We start from the raw sequence: 25,573 nt of genomic DNA, 5'->3' as shown, positions 1-25,573 counted from the left end.
CATGCATAAATTATGAGAACCTTAATCAAGTTTTTTTTTTTCCCTGAGTGTTTTTATTTCTTTTTAGGCATGAAACAAAACAATGCGATTGATATTTTTTTATGAACCTATTTTTCATGGTTACAAAAATGTCCACACAACTGGACACCATACGTTTCATTTTTGAAGCAAAGAAACATGCATTTACTGACAAACTGTAAAAACTATGAAATATATATTTTTTAATGCTGCTAATCTGATGTTTTCTCACATTTTTAACATACTATAATACTAGTTATTACACACTAAGATAATATGCCAAAAAAAACAACTTTTTGTTAAAAAAAAACCCTGTTAATCACAGTCTAATAACAATTAACAACTGATTTACACTCAAACATGTTACTGCAGATCAGATTTATCAAGAACAGGAAAGTTACAGTAACGGTATGAATGTCAGTGTATGGGACGATACATAAGCGTCCACTGTGTTGGCTGATATGGAACTAAAACAACAAAATCCATGAATGTATAGGAGAACAGTTTTGAATAGCTGTACAATGTAGTGACCACTATGCATGAAAGAGTTAACTGAATTGTTGTCTACTAATTGTTTGCTGCATAAACCCATCTACCTCTATAATGAAAGTAATCAAAACCATATGGAGGATTTTCATTCTGGATAATAGTCATTTGATTTATCACGACATTAATGTTTTCAGTTTTGTTCATATACAAATTTGCAAAACACCTGCGCAAAACTGTTTGTCCGTGCTGAGATGGTGCTTGCACAAATTCAGTTTGAGTCTCCATCCTTGCACTCGGCCAGCTTCTGTAAAATTTCAGTCAGATTTCTGCTGCCACTCTGGGGTTGTTATGACCCTTCCTGAACCACTCAGAATGCCAGGTATGATACAGACTCATGAAATTTTCACTCCTTTTGGGTGTGCTCACATTACCTCCTACAGAATCCCTACGGGTAGTTGGTGCTGAAATGGATTCTTCTACGTTCACCCTCCCTGGATACATATAGCAGCCCTATGGCACCTCGCCCTCCCCTTGTGTAGCTACAGGAGGAAATTACATCACCTACATGACCTTAATAATGGATAGATCAGGAGCAGGAGTCTAGTGCATCCCTCAGCAACACAAATCTCCCATCTCAAGGCTGGTGTTATATCGAGTTAACCTATGTACGTAGCTATTACAGTTAAAAATATGGACACTGGTATGTGTATTATTCAAATGCCCTACAAGAGAATAAATGGCCTGCAGGGCGGATGGATGAATCAATAAATGCCCACAGGGGAAACAGTAAGAACATCACACCTTACATTCTACGAGAGAGAATTTTGGCAGGGTTGCTTCACAAAAATCCGAGAACCAGAGCAAAACTGAGACCTGAGAATGAAAAGGCTCCAACTGAAACGTAGGACATTTGTTCAAACAACAGCTTATCTCAGTGCACACAAACAGTTTTGAGAAGGTGCAAAGCACATCTACACACGAGCAAGTCAGAGGCTATTCAGGAAAGATGGTTTTGAGGGAAAGCAATGGAAAAAATGAAATAATGCTGTCAAACTGAAAAACCATGTTAGTGAAAAAACACAGGAAAGACACTCCATAGAAACATAAGCTTAAGAATGCTTGAGAAGGAGAGTGAAACAGATACTTTTTCATGACACAGGCACAGAAGTCTCTGATGCCACATACTGGTGAAGCATCAGAGTGCAAGATCTGTACAAGTTTGTCAAGAGTGACAATAGGTGGTTATCTGCAGTTTCCTTTCCGTTAATACAACACATAAAACAGAAAAAGCCTGTGATATCTTCTAGTGATTGTGCTCTATGTTCCAAAAAACTGAGGCATTTCTCTACTTCCCAGGTTAGGGACAATGTGTATAAATAGTGCCTCTAACTAAGTTTAACTATGATTGTGGTGGAGACAGGAATGGGTTGTGTCCTAAGAAAGAGATCTGATTAGAGACATAATGCTAAAGTCTTTAGGAATGAACATAATGTAATAGGGGGACACTGTTACATCTGTTAGAATGTGGAGCCTACTGGTTATTAATACATTTTGTTTTATTTTTTATTTATTTAATATGATAATAATAATAATAATAATAATAATAATAATAATAATAATAATAATAATAATAATAATAATAATAATTTAATTAAATTTTAAAACATTTTGTTTTAAAGGATTGTCCAGGGATTCTTAAAAAGCAGAGGTCTTATAAAGTGAATTAAAGGACAATAAAGTAAACCAACCTGACTGATTAGGTCTTTACTATTGCCATATACAACAGGATTTATGTGTGCACTTGTATCCAGAATACAGCGAGTAACTTACCTGTAGATCATGCCTGGTGAGCCAGCCTGTCGGAGGGAGAGGCGAGCAGGTGAGTCTGTGGTCGATTCGGGATACATGGGGGCAGGAGGGAGGGGATGTGGCCAACCTGCCGGGGGAAGTGTTTCTCTCAGACCACAGGGTACAGTCTATCACCGCTTAGGGCCTCTAAAAAGAGAAAAGCCAGTCAGTCAGGGGTTGGAACTTTCATAGCAGCAACTGTATGACTGTAATATTTCCAACAACTTGGGATGTCTCAGGCGTGCTATGAGAGCTCCTGCAAAGCTTTGGCAGCAAATCAGGTATTTGCTGTCTGTAGCTTTGCAATGTAAGAAGGTGAAATTTCCTGCTGGCCTGGCTCTAATAGTTGGTTTGTGTTAATTATAAATAGGTGACTCGTGTCCAACTGCACACATATTATGTTTTTCAGTATTTATTACACATCTCAGCGAGTGTACCAAAAATATATATTTTTTTTTACTATTATAAGGTTGAATGATTGACAAGAGCTTACAGTTCCCATACATCACTGCGTTTCATTTTATTTTACCATATATGTTAACTGTGATTATATCCAGTAATCTATAGCCACATAATATATGCTATAATATGCAAATATAAACTGGAAAATACATAAAAATATGCACCTGTATTAACACCAGAGGGATAATACTTCCTTCCAAGCCAGTAACACAATGGAGTGATTAAACTCTGATTATAATTTGCACTGTTCTACATCATTTCTCATTTCCTGACTCCTCTCTACTATCATAATAACGCAAGGATGCACTAATATAATGGCTGAATATTAATATTGGCCTTGTTGACTGCCATGACTTGGCAAATGACACATCATGTTACCAATGGCAGTGGCTGATGTATATCTGTCCTGTTATATTGAAGGTTGTTCCAAAAATTTGAGATGGATTTGTGCTCATTTAAAAACAGTGTAAAAAGAGCCTCAACAACCTTAAACCACTGCTTTTTTGTTTTTTATTCCTTGCAAAGATTTCCTTTCTTTCCTTGACATGAAATGGCAAATAAATAAAAAACAAATAAATAAAATAAACAAAAAAAAAACATTGGGAATTTATATATTGTTATTTTTAATAAGTATGGGCCCAGAACTTTGTAATTGGTGCATTTGTTCAATAAAGGCATAAAAGGATCTGCACAAGAATCCAGTCACTCACCTTAATGGGACTAGATTAATTTTTATTTACAATAAAACTACACAAAAAGCATCACAAACTAACTGGCAACAAGTCTAAAATTGCACAGCATGAACATGAACTAAACATCAAAAAATATGATCAAAAAAGGGATTATTGAGGACCGCCTTTAAAATAAATACATACTTTGGCCACTAGATGGAGCCACATCCCTACTCTGCAGACATGAGCTGAATGAATAAATCAGACCAGTGTAACATCTGTACTTCAAACAGCTGTGAATTTCAGTTTCTTTTTAGTAAAGCCTGAGAATTTAAGTCTGAAGCAATGCAAACAACTACCAGAGAAAAGGACAATCGTAAAATAGAATATAACCACACAATACAATCTATGGGAAATCCCACAGTGAGAAACAAATGGCACATATACAGATATGAACTTCACACCTCAGGATCCTACAGCTCTGAAATGCTGTTCATATGTGAGCACACAGCAGCAAACTATGGCTTATCTGGTGCTGAAAGCGACATGATTCTATGAATAATTCAAAGTGTCTGCCCAAGAAGCAGGCCACTGCTGTAGAGGGTTAGCTAGAGAGCTGGGCATCACCGAGGGTTGCAAGTATACACAGATGCAATTAACACACGTTAAATAGCAATTATCAGAGCAGGAGAGGAAAAGCACTGGCAAGGTTGCAGCCCAATTTCCAGTGTGGGTAAAATGTGGAAAGCAGCAGAGTGGCATCTATGTCAGCCTAACACAACTGAGGGTTGAGCAGCCTCCGCTACCCTATTTCACCAGTGGCTGCACTCACGTGAGTCATGGCTTGTAACTGACATCATAATGATAACATGAAGGTGACTTTCTCCTCCCATCAATTTCCAGGCAGCGAATAAGGAGTCCCATGTTCCCAAGGCCTCATTTAACGCTCCCTGCCCATTTATTACATTCATGCCAAAACGGGAAATCGTCATTCCCGCTTTAAGATGATGATGACATGACCCTGATGGATAAATAGAAGATCTACTGCACTGCACAGCAAACTCCAACTGGATCATCTGTCACTACTGTGAATCAGAGGTCACAGGCGGTCGGGCGCGTAGTATGAAAGAAGACTTCTTTTGAGCCAGGCACTACTGCAGATAACCATTTACTTGCACTAGGATTATGAGCTTCTAACATATAAAAAAAAAAAAAAAAGCCTAGAAAACAGATAAAATGTTTGCTACCCAATCCATAATATTGTTTGTTGATAAAACTTTTGACTTAAGTAAACACAAACTTGCAATGAAGAAAAGTGTGTTCCACAGCAAGAGCAAATTATACTTATTTAGAAACAAAATTAGAGAAGTAAAATGGATTAAACAAGAAAGTCAGAATGAACAGACTTTTGTTTCATCAGTTTCAACAGAATAACCTATCTAAGTACAAATGCCTTAAGTTACAACTCTAAATTAGACTGTTTAAATTAAGTCACTAAAATCCAACTTACTTGCTCAGCCGCTGCTTTATCATTGTCTATCAAGAAAATTACAAAGCAGAAAGAAGGTATTTATGAAGATTACAGATGCAATCATGTTTGACACGAGGACAAAATAGTAATTTAAACAGAAAATATCACAAGTTTCAACCAACCCCATGGACATTTCAATTTGCCAAAAGAATAAGATGACTGATTATTATTCACAAAAACTGTATTAGTGACAGGCCAAAACCATACAACCAAAGACTGGTGCATTACATCACAAATCAGAAAGGTCCTATGTACAGTGATGCACTATGGAGATGAATAGTGAAGTTAATCCTGGCCGGCTCAATTAGTGCACGGTTGTGTAAACTAGGAAAATTACCACATGGTGCCTCTAGGCTATAGTGCTTACTTTAACCACTCCACAGTGTAATGTACTATGTTATCAGCTGTCTATGTCCTACTTGAACACTGCACAAAATATTTTACGTTACACCTGATCACTGAAGCACATTGTAGAGCAATGCAGCAGTCTCACAGGGATGCCTGTAGTGAGCTGCAGTTGGAAAGGATGCTGCTGACTGCAGCAATGCGGTACACTACAGACTCATCCTGGCTCAAGTTAGAGGGCTCAGATTTACTGCACTAATGGGCCAAGGTGCACTTTGCAGATTAAAACTGCAGACAGAGAGACAGAGGAAGCACAAAGAAAAACCAAGTGAGAATGGACTTGGCGGTGGACTGCAACTCTCCTACTTCCCCTTGTTTTTCCATTTTAAATGTACATCTTAAAACTTTTAAGTGAAAGACAGAGAATAAAAAGGAAAACAAAAACGGGTGTGACCATGTTCCTAAGCTACATCTCAAGATAACAGGTATTGAAGATTTCAAGATAGACTGAAAACACCAAAAAAGTTACATTTTGAAGAAGCTGTACATTTCAAACTAAAATAGGCTTTATGTCAAAAACAGACAAATCAGTCTCTAAGCATTTTACAAACCTTCAGAATGGCATCTTCACTTGTATTTTATCTTCTCAAAGGAGGTGCCATGTTACTACATACCCACAGCAACACAGCCATGTAAGTGGGGATCATAACACACCCTAAAGTATAAACAGCTCTCCAACTATACTAAATTATTATTTGTAAGAATTTCTCTCCAACTCGATACAATGGATATAATTTTTAAGAAACAGCAATACTGATAAAAACAGATTTTGCAGATGCTTTTTCTCTAGATTCCACTAAGAAAAAACAGCAAGATATGCCATGGCTTATAAGGCTGAACATTCATGGTGTGATACATGGTTGCTTATGAATGACTGAATTTGTGCTCATTCAGTGGTTGGGTTATGAAGGCCTGATGGGTTTTAAAACTGTTATTTTTCTTATAAAATAAAGATTTTTATGTCAGAAGTCACAGTAAATATGAAAGACTGAAAGTACTGGGGTGACGTTGCCATGTAGTACCAGACAAGCCGAAGTCATTATAAGCACACATCTCCATAGTCATAGAGCTCGTCTCATATACACCTAAGTCTCTTCCAAATAAAATGCAAAATTGAGTCACAAAAGGCTGCTCTTCATGCTTTCCATCCATAAATCCACCTACACCCAGCCTGAGTGAATTCCCTCTTGAGACAGGGCTTACGTGAGCAAAGGAAAGCAGGCAGGCAGGCAGGCAGGCAGTGCTGGCCTGGAAAGCACAGCACGGTGTTGTGTAGTATGTTGGCAGCTGCGGAAAACACAAGGACCCGAGCAGATGGTTGCGGAAGAGGGAGACAGGCTAACAGACGACAACTGCTGGGGATATCCTACATGGGAGTTCAGTCAGGCAGAGAGAGAACGAGAGAAAAGCTGACCTAACCTCATTCTCCATCAAGCTACAAAGAGGATTCAGACGGAATCTCCTCTTCTTCCTCAGCGACATTCATCACAGGATAAAAGTCACAACCATGTAAAGATGTAAATCCATGTCAGTGCATCATCTTCAGTCTCTAATCATCAGACAGACAGTTTGTAGCTTTATAAATGGCCTCCTCTCTGTTAAGCTGTGGAGGGCCCTTGATTATAGAAACAGCGCAGGTCACTGGCTGCCAACAGAGAAAAAAAGCTAACAGCAATTTGCATAAATAGCCTATTTATACAGCAAACTTGTGATACAAATCCTCCTCCCCCAGTTAAAAGAAGTTAAAAAGCGCAACTGAGAGCTCTGCTGTCAGGAATCATTAAATCGTAGGACAGCTGCAGATGTTTTACCACATATTATGGTCAAACTTTAAGCCATGCCTATCAGCCTGGGCCAACATAGATTAGAGTTCAGCTGTTAAGGTCGACTGTAAGGCATTAGACTAAAGTTATAATCCTTAAGATTCTTACTGCATCAGCTCCCTTATTTCATGCCGTTTGGTTTGGCTTTTTTTAGCTATAGCCATTCTAGCAGTCCCCATTGTGAAATTGTCTTTCCATATACAGAAGCAACTGCATTGTTCAAACACCTCCTTACAAACACGGGCTTTAATGTGTATACACATACATGAACAATACAAAGGAAACAATGTAAGCGGGTGCTGAACATGATACGGAAGACAAAGACAAGTGCACGCATTTCAAGTCATAATGATGACAACAATTGGGGACAGTGACATTGGTGACTGAATTGCTTTCTGTGTTTTTATAAAATCTTTCACTGTCTCTGTTCACAATACATGTTATATGTTGAGTGCATAAGTGTGTTGACACTGGCAACAACAGAAAAATGTATTGCACAATGATTACAATGAAGAATAAAAAATCATGGAAGTAAGAAAAAAAAGACAAATGTTGCAATTGTCATTTCTGGTAAGTGCACGATGGGCATGTTTGATTTGAGATAACACTACACAATGGAGTACAAACACTGTAAGTAGGTATAAGTGTACACAATATGCCACATGGAAGAGTACTAACAGAAGAATCCAAAATGAGACATAGTGAATGTCATGGATTCTCTCTTCTTTATTTATGCCTGTAAACAGATACATGTAGATGCTACTAAAACTGAAGTACATAGTTGAGTTTGTTATTTGACTTTACCACAAAACACATAGAACATATTGTGTGGTTATAACCAATTTAATTAATATTACAGTCAACTAGCCTAATCAATAAGCATTACAAAATCATAATAGCTAAATTTTGGTGACAAATGGCAACAAAGTGCTGTTTTGTTTGGAAAACGTATTTGTGCAAGTCTGGATCTATGTGTATGTGTAGAGAAAAAGCTTCATCAAAAAGTGATTTTAAAAAAAACAAAAAAAAAAAAACTACATAAAAAAAGTACCCCTAAGTTGAAGGAGTACAATTTCATATTCCAACAGTGGCGATTTCTCATAGACTGCAAAGGAAGCTCGGCTTCCCCTAAAATTATGAAAATTAAATGGTTAAATATGTACAGTTGTGTTGACATTTCATTGACAACAAATGTGTTAGAACACGTTCATCTCACAGGTGAGTTCATTCAGAATCAGCTTCATCACAAATCAGCAGACTCGATGTTGTTCACTTCTCATACATTCCCGTTGTGCTGTTTTCTCATACGATCTATGGTCAATGCATTTGCCCGTAGAAACCTGACGTCCATGCACTTCAATGGGACTGAGTGGAACAGTTTTTTTCATTGCCTCAAAACTGGACGGTAATTGGATAAATGCCACAGTGTTGTCCCACCCCTGGACACTCGGCGTCTCTGGGGGTGAATGGAGCTGTGGGCGGACCTCGGCTGGGCCAGACGCTGGGCTTCCATGTGCTGATTGGAGGATCAATCGAAAGACTGAATCCCATTTGATTGACAGCTATTTTGAGATATACTCTTTCACTTGACAGAGTTCAGTTTAATACCGCCGCGCATTCTGCTTGCGAAATCAAGAGAAAAACCACTATAAAATTACTTGTTCATTTCTTGCACTGTAAATAAAACACACTCATTGTACTTCCTTGTTTCTATGCATAATCAAATATTTTAATGTGCGCTGTTTTTATATTTATTTTTATTTTATTGTATTTCTAATCAAATCTTAATGTATTTTAATATTGTATTTTTTTTCAATCAATGTGAAGCACTTTGGGCTACAATTTCTGTATGAAAGGTGCTATACAAATAAAGTTTATTATTATTATTATTATTATTATTATTATTATTATTATTATTATTATTATTATTATTATCATTATTATTATTATTGTTTCAATTTAACGTAATTTCAACGTTTTCTTGTTTACTTGGTACGATAAGGTCACTGACCATTTTCTTAAAAAGGAACGCAGGGCCGAATTTATGTTTAAATAACCTGACTTCTTTTTTTTTTTTTTTTTTTGATGTAAGCCGACAATGAGCTTCCCCTCTCTGAAAGACGAGCAGCCGCCACTGTATTCCAAGTAAGAACACCAAAAAAAAGCTTAAATTTCCTCTTGAATATGAAAAGAGAGAGAGAGAAATATTTACCACATGCTGGAGACAATTCCATAAGAGAACTCCAGTGTATTTTTTCTAAAGCCACTTACGAGTAAATATTGAAAGACTTTTAAGATCTAGAGCAACTACTTATTCCTTGCACAAAAGAAATTAAACTAACCTGTGTGGATTACAATATACAATTTACACTGACCAAACCCATAACAACTAGGTGTCTGTTGTCCTTAAATATCTGTGTATAAGATGCCTCGATCCACTCCTTCATGCATAAATAAGCTATGAAGTATGTCCATTAAGTCTACATATCTCTCATTCTACATGGTGATTATCCACTATTAGATATATGGTCCCAGGTTGTCTCTATTACTGACAGCATGAAGATGAATCAGCACTCAATATGTCCTTGCTCAACATTTTCTTCATGCTCTTGTGCTGACATATAGCCAACCTCTAACATTATTACATAGTGTTATACAATAGCTTCTATAGAAATACACTCAAAATGCAAGTCAGGTTTACAGACCATTTAAAAAACATGAAAAGAATAACTGCAATTTTGCAAGCTACTTGGCAAGCAACAGTAAACTGCCTAAATTTCCCTGGGGATCAATAAAGTATCCATCTATCTATCAATCTATTTATCTATCCTTCTATCCTTCTAGGCCTGTGAAGCTGAAATGAAGTCTTTGCGAGTACTGCAGAGAGAGAACATGCTGCAGTGAAGCAGGAGCACAGAACGACACACTGCAGTAGAAATATGAAACCATCTATCTCTTGTTCTGGGTCCATCACAGGTCTATCTGCACACCAAAGTCGAGTAAAGACAATGCAAATAAACCTGGAGAGACATGCGTGACTGTCTTTTACCACATTCAGGCTAGTGACTGAGACAGGGCAGAGACCTGGGAGCTTTGGGTTGAACTGTAGCATTAGGATAACTTCTTTTGGAATCTGCTCAAACACTTTAACCTTGGTCGCCTGTATTTTCTCACCACTCCCCATAAACACTTGAACATAGTCTGTGAAACCTGTGTACTCGACTTTCTAGTAGGTTCTCAAACAGTCATTCAGAAGTGTAAGTTTACCTCAATTACAGTATTACTTTCTCCACACCTCAGAATCCATTAGGGTTTTAACACTAGTTTATATGTATAGGTTACCTTGCGTTTTATTTTTGTTCAAGTGCAGCTTATCAGAACAATCCACATCACTGCACATGTAATGACACATGGGCATGAGCAGGCTGTACAGAGGAGTTCAATATTTACTTCTGCATAGGTGAGCAGAAAGCATTAAGGTGGTACAAAAACAAGCTAGGCAGAGACAGACAGAATGGCAGAGGTAAACAACACACTTAAAATCCAGACTTTCACCAGTTGTGATCACAAGGACAGCAGCAGATCACTAAAAACATGCCCATTAATAACATGTCATGGACTAGATTCTATAGTACTCACATTGCATTAGTGGTCCATGCAGAGGAAAGCTTTTAATGTTTGTTTACCTGATGAGCTGTGGATTCTGGCCTGTAGTAGTTTAAGAGTGGAAAGTAGGCCTCTTTACAAAAATAAAAAAAAATGTTGAAGACGGTGAAAATGACAACAAGTGTAGGCTATATCGTGCTTGTAATCTTGCTGATTTTAATGTTATCAGTTGCTTATGTGTAAGGATATAAGGATTACTTTGTATTCGAACAGGCCAATGCAGAAGATGATAGCTGTTCAATATTCAGTTTTTACTGTCTGTTCTCAAGCCTCATCATTTCATTCAAAGACTGTTTAATGATTCAAAAGGCTTTTTCTGTATCACCTACTGTTTTAACCTATACAAGACCACCACAAACATATCTAGTATTCCATTTTCCAGCTGTACAGGATGCGGTATTCGCCCACAGGGTGCTACCATCCCACTCTGACAGATACTCTCTCTAACAGATAGGGAAAACATAGAGAGTATGGTCCAGAGTGCCTAATGAAATCTGGCGAAAATGCAGCAAGTGGCTGGTGGCTCTTTGAACAGACTGAGTGGCCCCAGGAGAAGCAGCCAGCAGCGTCAAACAAGCAAACAACACACACCGTCTGAGGAGTAGGCAAGCAATGGGGGAAAAAATGCCAGAAAATAAGTAATGGAAAAAGACAGAGGAGGGGAGAGTAGAAGAGAAACTGCAGTTGAGCAGACATTGAGGGAAAAAGCTGAGTAGGCACTAGAGAAAGATGGTCCAGGGAGGCCGTGTGCTGCAAACAGCAGAGCTATGCATCACTCCTCCCACTGTGGTCTGCCTCTAATTCAGACCTTTACTTTTCTCCTCCCATGTATTGTGGTAAATGTGGGCACATGACTGGCAAATTAGTAATATTTTACTGTGTGAATTCCATCTACTTGTCACGCTGTAAAAAATAATGTTTTGCGTTATTGTTTCCAAGTAACAAAACAAAAATATCACATTTATGTTAGAAGTATGTATTCTCCAATATTGTTACAATTTAGCACAATTTTAAAGGTGAGAAAATTGTTTCTGGATTTATACAAGATGTTAAAAAAAAAAACTATGGTTGAACCCAAATGTTTGACAGTCACTTTTCATTTTCAATACTCTAACATTCACTTTAACTTGAACACTAGTGAACATTGATGTAATTATTCAAAACTTTAGACTACACAATTCCAATATTAGGTTTTAATACTGACAAGAGGTGGTGCATCCTGTTACGCACATCAGTCTTTCTTAAGAGTTATTTTCAGCCAAGCAGCTCTTTTAACTCCTGGTGTCGAGGCTTTCTTAGTCTGCATTGTGGCTACATTAGCATTACTGTGGCTATGCTAGCAGGTGTCCTTAAATCTGTTTAGAATGGTGCTTTAGAGTCTGTCAGTACTACAAGTGTTTAGTTTAGTTGCTTTAAACTGTAAAACTTGGAGCAAAATGTGTTGATGTCATTGTAATTTCATTGCAGATTGCAGTCAACCATGAAATCATGCAGTGAGTCTGATTCCATTATGTATCAACAAGTTACAGACATTAGTGAAACTGTTAGAGCTCATTTTACCATATTATGTTAATCTCTGTTCTGTTTTTCACGGTCACCATTCACCTTATCATGTTATGTGTTATTTAAACGTATGTTGGGTTGTCAGGGTTGTGACAGTGTAAGTGAATTTACTGCTGTGCCAGCTTACTTTCTGCTGCAATGTTAATAATTTCTTACGGGCCAAGCCCTGGAGCCCTAAAAATGGAATTTGGGCTGTAAATGAAACTACATAATAAATAATAAAAAAGCATAAATACAAAAAGTCACTGTTTCACTAACCCTTTTACCAAAGCTATGCCAAGTTGTGTCACATAAGGGAGTTACTTAAAACTACTCACAGCACACACTGGGTGTCTGTCCAAGGGAATAGTTTTGCCAACTTTGTGAACATCTGGCACTGGAGCTGAAGACTCAGAGTCTGGAGAGAAACACACTGGCCTCTATTATAACACTAGTTGGGACCCCTTCCTCTCCCCCTCCCTCTCCTATCTGTCTAACCTCCAACAAACACTAAAGAAAGGCTACGTCCAGATGACAACACTTGTGTTATTTTTCTTTTGCGAATTCTAAAAGTTTGGTGTCCATACACATATCGTTTCAAGAAATATCTGCGCCCAGGTGGAAGCAGAAAAACTGGGTTAAAATGGTGTAATACGTATGCCACACCTATATGTGGCACAGTACACAAATAGATCACAGAAGAATGCAGTGAGCATGCGCATGAGGTCCTTCTTCTTTAGTGCACTGAGTACAAACATAAACACAACACAAAGATACAGCATTACCAGGTTTTGTTGTAGTAGTGCTAATAAACTTAGCAGCGCCTGCAGCACAAACACAACTCTGTAATCTGCCATTGTTGTTGTTACCGGTTTTTATGTCTGGAGTTTTCTTCTTTTGGTCATGTGGTACTATGGCATCATTGTTTCCAAAAAGTGGTGTTTTGCCTATCCATATGGCAACACAAGGGCGGCGTTGTGAGATTTTTCCACTCTAAGACCCATTCTCCAAAAATTCTGTTTCAGGGCACCAACATCGCCGGTGTCATGTGGACGAAAGGCCGAAACGATATTAAACTTTTTGGACTGACATAATTTCATTGTCATATGTACAAGGCTTAACACAGCCTGGAGTTGCACATTACTTTCTGTTGGTGTAAGTATGTTTGTCAGTAACAAATAATCATTCCTAGTTGTGGTTGGGTAATATGTCAAAGAACACATATGTTTAGGTACATAAAGTAATGATTGTTAACCTCCAAGTGGAACTTTAATAATTCCATGTACTAATAAAATATCTGCTTAGTTTGCAAAGCTGAGTTTTTCCATTACCAGTAGCCTATGTACAACTACTCAAAGTATAAAATATTTACAATGCTTTCTGTATTCACTGTAATGGTACTGAGTTTAGACATGGGCACTGGTGTCATAAGAATACGTAGAAACAATGCTGCTGGTTACAGATACATTTTCACTTTCCACTGTAACCTGACGCTACTGACAATGATTTCATCAACACTAGTCAGTCTGTGTTTCTAGGAAACTCCGGCTGGACACACAGCGGTAGCAAAGAGCAGCCATGTAACCTTTAAGCCATGGGATGTTCTCAGCACAGCAGTTTGGGCCACTTTACTGGAACAAGATGAGCTCTGTGTGCCATGCAAGGTCACTGAGGAACTAACTGAGAATGTGTAAAAAGAAGGTGATGTCTCAGTGGTATTTTCTTGCACTTACTTGTAGTCCTGTGCTTTCACACATTTCATTTCAAGTGTGGTCATGGTGTTGGTAGGGTTGAATGTTGCACAAGAAGGAAATCACCTCCCTCTCTTAACTGTGATGCAGACTAGATTCTGTTCAGCATCTCTGGAGACCCCTGCATCTTTGTACTACGCACTTGAAGTTTTGTCAAAAATTAGATATTGGGCATCCTGGGTCTGGGATTTTTACAATATTTATCATGTTATAACAATGTCTCCAGTTCTAATGTGAACAGAACCCTTCATTCCATACCACACTTCTTATTACTCTCTGGTGTAAAGGATACAGGCCCATTAACATATACATAATCTGTTATAGAAATAATATCATGAAAAAAAGAAAATACAGTTAAATAAATTTAAGAGTTAACACCAATGGCTACCCTAAACTTAGAAATACAGTCAGCTACCAAAAAAATGACAAACTCCCCCTCCCACACTTCAACAAAAACATCACATATCCACACAGATATTACTCAATGAACATTTGAAATGATCCTATTATTTAACATTTGTTTTCACATCCTTATTCCTATTCTTTGTCCCACTGAATGGAGAAAATGACCATTTTAATGTGTTCCAAAACGTATTCAACTCCCTAACTTGTTTGTCCACTCTACTACAGCATCCACGACACAAGCTGGCAGTGTGTCACTGTATTAAACTGAGGCAAAGTGACAAACTGACAAATTTCACATACAGTATTACCACCCACATCTCACACACAGTCTACACTACTTCACCAACTCTGACTGGTAAAGCTGACAAGGGTGACCAATACAACCCATTCACACAGAGCATACATGTGGCAAAGAAGCACATTTTTAAAAGTTTCTTATATAGTGTTTTTATGTTTTTTCTATAGTTACAAAATTTGCAAGTAAATTAACCACATAAGAACATGTTTGTCTTACATGCAGAGAATTGTGATGCCACAAGTATGTATTTTTTTAAGATTATCTAAGAAATACAATTCCTTCTTTTTCAACTCGATATGCACAATAATAATATTATTAAAAACAACACATTAGAGCCTCATCTAGAGTTTCACAGACAAACAACACTTACCAAAGACTACAGCTATATAGTGATATTTTGAGTGAACTATGCTGATCTGGGATCAGAGCAAAACCTGGTCTATTATATGGTTGGTTGTTTTTGGACCCAGTACACCACAGTAAAAAAAATACCCATTGAACTTGTTCCAACATAAATAAACAGCAGCCCAGACCAAAAAGGAATAATAACATGCAGCAACAAAGGAAAACAAGCACAGTTACTGTAGTTAAAGAAATGTATTACAGTTTCGTGTCTATTTAAAAACATTTTGGCTCTAAAATGTGGGATTTATTCAAAGACAGGATGTCCTAAAGTACAATCCATATTCAATCTTCTACTTTTACATTATTAAAACACTGAATATTCCATTCACTTACAGAAAATGTAGATGTCTCATCTGTTGCATTCATATGTGTACTGTCATATGTGTACTGTCACTAAATATTTACTGTTTTTATTGTAAGCAACTATTTTTCTTTCTCATTTTACTTAACAAAATTAAACCACTGTATCTAAAGATAACAAAAACACTGAAACCATTTATTTTTTTTCCAACAGATATGTTTCTGGTTGTGTGAAAAATAACTTCGTTGTGAATGATATTTGGTGTAAATATAAACAACAAAAGTAGAATCATACAGCACAATGCTATATTCCTCCTAAAACAAGTGCATTCCCAACAGTTATCCCTATAGTTTCAATAATTACCTATCTCAACTTGTTTCCCTAGTGATGGAGAAATAAATATATTTTAAATAGAAAACAACAGAATAGCATCAACATAGACACGTGCGACAAAAAACTAGGCAGACAGACAATTAAGACTATTTGAGTCCAGCTGGGCTCCATACTGTGCCTTTCAAATGACGGTGAAACCCTGAAGACTTGTGGAGCACAGACAATCTGCCTGTCTGACATAGTTATGTGCGATTCACACAGGCTTTAAATGCCAGCTGAGGGAGGTTACAGCCTTTACTGTGGTTATCAGCTGTGAGACAGTGACAGTCGGCAGCGTTTCATCCTCCTGTCGTTATCACTAGATCAGATGTTGACTACAGATGCAATCCCACTGTATGTAAGAATAAAGAGCACAGACTTCCATTCTTCTTATCACATATATGTACAGATCTGAGTCACTCACGCATGACTAGGCAGGGTCACTTTCACACACACCACCTCAGGATACTTACACAGCTGCTTTTTTTTTTCATAACAAAACACTGCTCCTTGATTTGGCTCTTGACATTCACTTACAGTATCTTTGTGGCTAGCACTCATACTCTAGAGGGCACTCTAACTAATTGCTTAAAGGGGACATATTGTAAAGCTTTTAACAAGTTATCTGACATCAAACATGTCAGTAAAATGTCTATATGCTCCTGATTTTCAGCCCTGTTCCAAATGTACTATTCAGTGTCTGTGGCTTTAAAAGCAAATGAGTTGTTACCCATGTCCCTTCCCTGTCTGTGCCATAGATACAATCATATAGACACTGTGATAAATCATGCCAGGGTGTCACAGTGATTTTGGGGAGTTTGCTCTATGGTTCTTGGAAGCCTGAAGAGCTTGTTCCAGACCTGTTTTATAACAGGAAAAGACACAATACATGATTTTTGGTGATATATTCCCTTTAATAAACTTACTCAAGATGAGTTATAACTGAATAGGCATACTGCAAAAACATTATATCTATGTCACAAATAGGCTGTTTGTTAGCATTGTATGTATGTGTGTGTGTGTGTATATATATATATATATATATATATATATATATATATATATATATATATATATATATATATAACACACACACTGCAGCAAGCATGTACAATACACTGAAAGTAGGACAAACTTAATGGCTACATGTAAGTGCCCACACAATAACTGTATGGTAGTGTAAGAATCCATCTAAGCATGCTATAACATAGAAGCTATTTGGGTTTCTATAAGAAGACAGGAAGAAGATTGACACTCATTATACATCCCCTACGTCTCTGTCTGTACAAACACAAACACACGTCAAACAAGCACATATTACATCATACTACCTACACAAGCCCTTAGTACTTGTGCGGTCAAGCATGAGAATAGCACCAGGTTTCCTGAGGCATAAAGGGTTAACATTATGTTGTTTATTCATGTCCACGTATAATGCCGTTGGCCTGCCCGTTGCCTGTGTCACAGACAATCACTGTGGAAGTTCAAGTGTTTGTTTACACTGATTTATGTGTCCTCGAGGCAGAAGCAACAACACTTTTACAAGAAGAGGCATCTATGTGTTTTAAGGTAATAGCGCTTGTTTTGATTCTGTGTGTCAGTGCAATGTGTCCACGTGTTACGGTGAATCAATGTGCCATCTGTAGTGTTACATTAACCTTGGTAAACTGTGAGGCCAACAGCAGGCAGTGTGTAGCACAGTGAAGATGTGAGACATGTCTAAGAGTATTGTTGTAAATTTAAATGTGGAGTTTTCCCCGGGGCAAGATTTTAATATTCTAATATTTCTGACCCGTGAGTTACTATGCTCTTCCTCTCAGTAATACATTCTGTAGCTGAGAAGTTATCTGAGAAATTCCTGTGTAATGCCTTTTTCAGACCTAATCTTTATATATGTGTATTTTTATCTTTCATTTTGTTATCTGAAGCTGCCTAAGCTGACATCTGAATTTAGTCAATAAACACTTTTCTTCTTCTCCTTTCCATTGAAATCAAATAAATAAATATAAATATAAAAAACTGACGTTTCATGTTGCTGTAAACTAAAAAGTGAAGCCAGTTCTTCCTCATCAAGTCATGGAGTAGAGCAGTAAAGCTGCATTTGACTAAATCGTAACTGTGATTTGTAAATCAGTAACATATAGTATTTAACTTCCTACCTATCTGAAAACATTGATGACCTTCCCAAAGCCTCACAATGTAGAGTAGATTTTCTATGGCCCAAAGTCCAAAAAGGGGAAGACTTGGTTTCCTCTCAGACCACTTGAATGACACAATGCACAACAGGAAATATTGCATTTTTTGACACAATGACAGTAAAAACAAAACAAAAACTATAAAGCACTTCATCTTTAAATAATCTAGGAACAGAAGTCCAGTCAAATGCCTCTTTCCATACGCAGAATATAGACACATTTCATGATATTTGTATCCGTTTCTGTAGACAGTCTCCCCCCCTACAGTGTTATCCATCTGCTTCACAACCTGTCCATATAGTGCTGTTTTTTCTGACCGTCAGTGTCTTTTTTTCAAATTGCTCCCAATGAGGAAAGAGTGTATGCAGCATCATGCAGCCACTTAGAGAAAAAAGCGCCGCAACCAACATCTTTTCACTGCGCTCTGACTTTTATGCAGCTGCTCCAATCGCCTCTCCTTGAAAATCTCTTTTTGGAAAGATGATTATGACGATGATGTCACCTTCACTGCTTTTTGAGGAACCAATCAGATGAGGATAACAACAGATACAGGAAATACCCTCCCTGAAGATGAAACCATAGCATTGCCATCTTATCATGAGAGTCACAATGATATGTCAATGTGCAGTGGCTATAATGACAAACTTAATCTGAAGTATCTGGTTTGAAGTTTTAAATTACCTTTTATAAACTAATCAAAAAATTTAACATTTGGTAAGTAATTCATACATTTTAAATAAGTCTTATATGGACTGGATGTTGCATCTCCACAGTCTGTTTCATTTAAGCACTGAGTCTTATATTAGTCTGATTAATGAAGAACCTGACACCTATGAATCTTGTTCCCTGTTAACTACTACAGTATAATACTGACATAAGACTTGGCTTTGCTCCACCAATGATACAATAAAGTGAAAAGCTTGACAGCGTTCCTGCAATATACATACAAATGTGTGACTTGTCCATTACCTGCTGAGTTGAGCTGTGAGACAAAATTTGTGTCACAGGAATCTTGTCTCTGAATGAGGCCTGTCAATGACCTTAAAACTTTAAGACACTAAGGTCCTGTCCATACAAAACCAGTTTTGGTTGTATCCGCCAAAGTTTTGTAACGGATACGCCTTTCATCCACGCGAAACTGGCATTTTCAGTCACTGAAACCACAACTTTTTTGAAAACGGGTCTCAGAGTGGATAAATTCGAAAACGCTGGTTTTGTGTCATCTGTACGACCAAACTGAAACTTTTCTTAAAGGATGACGTCATAGCCCCACCTCTCTAACCTTTCACCCGGAAGCAAGATGCCACTTCACAACAACAATGTTGGACTACAGAGTAGTGCTCGTGCTACTACGGCAACTGAGCTAATTGGAAATATTCAATCAAAATATTCAGCTACTCTTTCATTACAATGAGCAACAAACAACCAAAGCTAACAATATTCACTACATGCTCTTGGATCTACCGCAGAGAGGGGCAACCAGGAGGAAATACTGGATCAGACCCGGAAGAACCAAGTAAACTTTATGTGCATGCTTCACGTCATATTCTCCATTTTTTGCAAGAGCATTACAACACCATATACAGGCCTGACATTTGTACTACATTGTTTTCAGGCGTTTCAGTAGGTTCATGTGGACGTGGATATTTCCTGAAATGACTCCGTGTTTATAGAGCACTTTTTTTGAAAATGACAAAGAAAGAGATTAGACAGGAAAAGATGCGGTTTCGTGTGGACATGGCCTAAGACACAGTAATAAAGTAATGAAGACCAAGTGTGGACCTTACTAAGCTAAAACTACAAAGACATTCAAGCCAAAAGTTTTGGTGAAACAAAGACCACAACTTCAGTGCGGGAAACGGCTGTTATCCTTTTATTTATCCCTTACCGTCTTTAAGTCGCCACTGAACAAACTAAAATGATGATATTACATTACTACATAATCCTGCTTCTGTCTTCTATCTTTAATTTGCAGAGAGATACAAATAAAAATCAAATCCATCATCTACACAGTTCTTGCAAGTTATCTCCTAATGGGTACATTTAGTAGAGCAGGTATTGACAAACAGAGTAAACATCTCTATTGGCAGGGTTTTCTCCTATCCTGCTTTATTCTCTGCATTTTTTTCTTGCAGTCTTTTTTCCTCTCAACTGATTTGCGTCATTTCTTCTCACTTTTTTGTCTGTTATGTGCTAAGTCAGCCAGCCCTTTGCACTCTCAGCACCACAGACACTCCAGGACTGTCTGACCTGCAACAGAACAAAGCAATTTTATTTAGCCTTTTTGTTTTATATATATATATATATATATATATATATATATATATTTTTTTTTTTTTTTTTTTTTTTTTTTTTTTACCAATATTGTTTTACTGAACTCAACTTGGTCATTTTTGCTTCTTAGTTTGCTATTATTTTCCCATGTTCAGGTTGAGAGAAAGGTTACAGTCTCTCTCTTGCATAACTCATTTTAGAGCAACAATTTACTAAGCCTTTTAAGGATGCCTAATGGAGATGGGCCGTACATATAAGGCAGCCAAATGGGGGGCTCTGGAGCAGAACAAACAAAACCTGGGTCTGTGATGTATCGTACATGTTGATGCACATACAAAAATGAACAGACCCTGTGGCCACTATAAACTACATGTGCTCCCTTACCTCTTCCCCAAATTTGTACAATCCATACTACAGGGTGTCCCATAAGTCCCCATACATAAGAAAAATAAACGTTTCTTGACATAAACCATTTTTATTTATATAATATGCTCTATATGACTGCCATTTTGTCGGGAACACATTTCAATGCGTGTCCTCCACTGCTGAAGAACTATAAAGAAGAAATATAAAGAAATACATGTTAGAACCATATGTATTATGTCTCCTATGTATGGAGACTTATGGGACACCCTGTACATTAAACCACAGTGAGCACATTTTACTTGTAACTAAGCACAACTCATGTATGCTAAACAAGAGGTACACTACCGGAGTTTTACTGATCTAGCACTCACAAATCAGCACGAGAACTAGACAGTGCATACGCTTCAGACGGACACGTTCCGATCAATCTCTGGGATTTGTAGCAAACACAGAAACGGCCCCAATAATTTAGCCATCACCAACAGCATGGTGTCTCATAAGTCACAAACGCATGTCAACCACAACAACACTGAATTGGTATTCACACTTACAATATTGTTCCCATAATTCAGAGGGCCTGTCCACACCATGTCACAGTGGGTCATGATTAATGTGGTCTGGCCTTTGTCAATCGTAACTCCACTCACAAATCACCTCTGACACAGACACATTTCTTAAACAGACGCTCTAGAAATAGATGTGGCACCATAAATCACAATGAATCTGTAAAATATCTGTGATCATCCCCACTGAACACTGACCTGTTATCTAAAGGAAGTTTATGTGGATTTGAAGTGTGTTTAATGCATGAGGATGGGAAAATTAAAACAAATTCAACAAATATATTTTAAGAGCCTAGACAATGACATACGTTTGACTTGAACAATCGGCCTGTAAATTTTTATGCTACATCAAAATTTACATACTGAACTTTAAAATTATACTCATTAATAATACTTTAATATTACTACACTGTAGCTGCAAAAACAATTAAAAAGTATTTTAGCAATTAAGGGAACAACAGCTGCAAAATTCTGCATCCATACTTATTTTCAAAATGACAATTTAGACTAAAGCTGGCACCCATATGGACACTATTTTCTGTTTATTTTGTTTGTGTTGATATTTATTCCCTCTTTTGTGTCAAGGAAACTGTTAAACTGTTCTTAAAGAAGTGATATTTTGCCATTGTTTTCAATGGAATTATGCATTTTAAAACATTTCCCTATGGTCTATCTACAGAAACTGTCAATGCTATGCTTGAGTCTGAATTCTTGACCTTGTATGTGCAAATATCATGACAAAACTAGTTATAGATGTAACAAATTAAGCAGGAATTAAAACAGGTTGTAGAAATCCACTCGATTTTTGCCAAAATGAATATAAAGATAGATTTGCAGTAGGGCTGCACAATTCTGGCAAAAATGTGAATCACGATTCTTTTGCTTAGAATTGAAATCAAGATTCTCTGGCACGATTTTTTTCACAAAATGTTTATTGCACCGCTGTCAAGGAAAATGGGTTCTTTTCCCTCTGATTCGTGTCACTCTGCAAGTAGTCCGGTCACTTTGCCAGTGTTTGCTGTTGAATTGATCTGTTGGTGTGGCTGTGTGTAATGGGGGGGGGGGGGGGGGGGGGGGGGGGGTTGCACATGTGCGGTTCGGCAGGGGGTGCACGCGTGTGCCTTTCGGTCTGTGGGGGGGGGCTCGGTCGCACGCGCGCAATTCAGCTGGGGGGGGTGCACGCATGTCCTTTTCAGCCGGTTACCCGCATGTGTGTCGGTTTCCGTCCTACTTCTACAATGGGGGTATGGGGCAGGGCAGTCCGTGCCCTCGCAGAAATGAAAGTGAAACTTTATGTTCATTTACTTTTTCCCTGCACTTATTGTCCCGGTTGCTAAGCGATGTCAACTGATCTGTGAAAGTTTGCAGCGCAAAGAAACTTCCCAGCCTTCCTTTTCAGCCGGTTACCCGCATGTGTGTCGGTTTCCGTCCTACTTCTACAATGGGGGTATGGGGCAGGGTAGTCCGTGCCCTCGCAGAAATGAAAGTGAAACTTTATGTTCATTTACTTTTTCCCTGCACTTATTGTCCCGGTTGCTAAGCGATGTCAACTGATCTGTGAAAGTTTGCAGCGCAAAGAAACTTCCCAGCCGGCACAATGGAATATTTTTAATATAAAATTTTTAGAGAGGTCGAGACTTTTGATTCTTGGTGAAAGGCCGAGTTATCCTCACCAGCAAAGAAAAGGAGAAGAAGAACAGCTCAGAAGTCAGAGAAGTGAAAATGAAAACACACTTGGATCTGGTCGACAGAAAACAAGACCAACATGAGATTAACACCGCCGAATGTGAACCTTAATTGGGCAAGAGTTCAGGTGGGTGACTCACCACTATCACTGGGGTTTTCATCCATTTCACTCTCTTTACCGCAGACGTTCCTCCGCTGTAATTCACTCTTTCATCACTCAACTGCAGCCGACAGCAGCAGGCTCACTTGTTGGAAAGACGCTTTAATATTGGTTGAGAGAAGAGGTGGCGGCGGTTCTGCATTTGTGGGCATTTTTTTGTAATGCAGCCGTGAAATAAAATGCTTAAGAATCGTCCGTGTTTAAAATGAGATTGCACTTGTGTGAATCAAGATTGCGATCTTTTAACGAGTAATTGTGCAGCCCTACTTTGCAGCACCTGGAAGGTTCAAATTCAAACTTTTTGAACTGTTGGGGTCCCTAAATACACAAATAAGTGTGCCAAAGACTAATAAAAGTGGGTTTAGCAAAATATGACCCCTGTAAACTGTTAAATATCTTTGGATTACCTTACATACCTACCAATAGGGGCACAAATTCAATCGCAGAAAGTTATGATAAAATCATTTAATTGTTGGAACAGATAAATATCTGTCACTGCCATCTGTGAAATGACATCTTTTATGCTGACAGTGAAGTTAACCGTTATCAGCAAATACTGACCAACACTGATGTTCAACTGGTGTATCGCTGCATCCCTATCTAAAATCTCTTGTAAAAGAGTGTAAAACAAGAGTTCATGGGCTGTCATATTAAACCCAAATTTTTAATCCATTGTTCCATTATTTGTTGGCTTGAACTGAGGCACTCAGGCACAGCAAATGGCCATTTTAAATCACTCTTTTAGGCTGTAAGATAAGCTTTTTATTAGCCAACCTACGCATTATCCAGCATTGTGCAGGGATTTCTCTAGGCTAATTTTCTCCATTAAGGTGATTTATGAAGTTTCAAAGATGCACAATATGCTACCTGCCACAGAGGAAGCATATAGTATAATGGTGTATGACTCATACTGTAGTATAAGGTATAGTCAGGACTGCCTTAAACAGCTCTCAAGGATTTAATGTCCCAATCAGATGAAACAACTTTAGATAAGGTGTGACATTTTAATCAAGACATGATGTTGAAAAGTGAACATTTTTAGGGAAAGTTGGTCTTCTCTGCAGAAATGTTATGTTTGATCGCAGTGACCACTTGACAAGTCAGCGAATCACATTAGGGTGATCAATCTTCACTGGAACTGAGCCACAGCTGTCTGTCTCAAATGTGACACTAAGCACAAAACCCTTAATGACAACAGAGCTGCTGGGAAAATGGTCAAATGGAGAAGACACAACAGCAGAATCCCTGTAATGTCTCCCCACTGTCAGATTAAAAAAAAAGTATTTCCAGAACTGTGTGATTATTTTACTGTCAGTTTACAAAATCATTTACCAGGATCACACATCTAGGATGATGAGCATTTACAATGTGTCATTTGCTTTAAGTGAGAAATGAGCCTGAACAATTAAACAAGATGTTGATATTCCCAGTTGATGCCAATATTGCACATTTTTCATGACCACTGTTCTCTATGAATTAACTTATCTGTCATTTATTTACTCAACAAACCATCTGGTGAGCTTTCAGCTGGATCTGAGAAAAACACAAAGCAATTAGCCTAATTAATAAAAAATACATGGTTTTATTCAAAAGTTTTAAAAAAAATTGACTTTGGCAGAGTGTAAGTCATACAGAAACAAATCTACTGAAATAACAAAAGCTATTCTATGTTTGGAACATAAGCATTCCTTCCTTTTTATGTAATAAAAACAAAAAACAAAAAGTAGGTTGAAACCATGAGAGCTATGGAGGAGGAAAACACACCTGCTAAACAAATGTGTGATAAATTCACATAGTTACTGTGTGTGCGTGTCTGTGTTTGTCTGTGTGTGATGTTGTGTGATGCCCCGTGGGAGCTCCAAAACAGGGCTAATGAAGCTAGACAGGCCGCTAAATCTCAACTGCAGAATGATTACTGAGCTCAGTTTAGGAAACACCCCCAGTGGAGTATCCAGCAGACCAGGCTGTTAGAACAGCAGAGTCACAACCTATATCAGTGATAGGGCAATACGAAATGAAATTAAATAAAATAAAATAACTGTATTGAAAAATAATCATGTGAGATCCTGAGTTCAATCCTGGTGTGGGACTTTCAGTGTGGAGTTTGCATGTTCTCCCCGTGTCTGCATGGGTTCTCTCAGGGTACTCCTTTGCCTTCACCAGATGGTAGCTGGGATAGACTCAAGCACCCCCATGACCCTGATGAGGACTAAGCGGCTCAGAAAATGAATGAATGAATGAATAATAATAATAATAATAATAATAATGTGTCTGCTGTTATGCTGACACAGACTATGGGTGTGTCTGAAATCACTTCCTTCCACTTTTGGACATGTCATGTG

At 37.9% G+C, this 25,573-nt stretch overlaps 1 protein-coding gene across 3 annotated transcripts in view; it reads right to left on the bottom strand.

Annotated features, from left to right (window-relative positions):
• Positions 1 to 25,573, bottom strand: part of kcnab2a (potassium voltage-gated channel subfamily A regulatory beta subunit 2a) — an 88,719-nt gene that overhangs the window by 51,016 nt on the left and 12,130 nt on the right. For all 3 annotated transcript variants that reach the window (XM_030133923.1, XM_030133925.1, XM_030133924.1), the window contains exon 2: positions 2,338 to 2,502. In XM_030133923.1, the coding sequence (XP_029989783.1) occupies positions 2,338 to 2,414 (77 nt within the window). In that variant the 5' untranslated portion in view covers positions 2,415 to 2,502. The remainder of the gene's footprint in view (positions 1 to 2,337; positions 2,503 to 25,573) is intronic.

This window comes from Sphaeramia orbicularis, chromosome 5 (assembly GCF_902148855.1).
Source record: "Sphaeramia orbicularis chromosome 5, fSphaOr1.1, whole genome shotgun sequence".
Classification (NCBI taxonomy): Eukaryota; Metazoa; Chordata; class Actinopteri; order Kurtiformes; family Apogonidae; genus Sphaeramia; species Sphaeramia orbicularis.
This window is presented reverse-complemented; position numbering and strand designations above follow the sequence as displayed.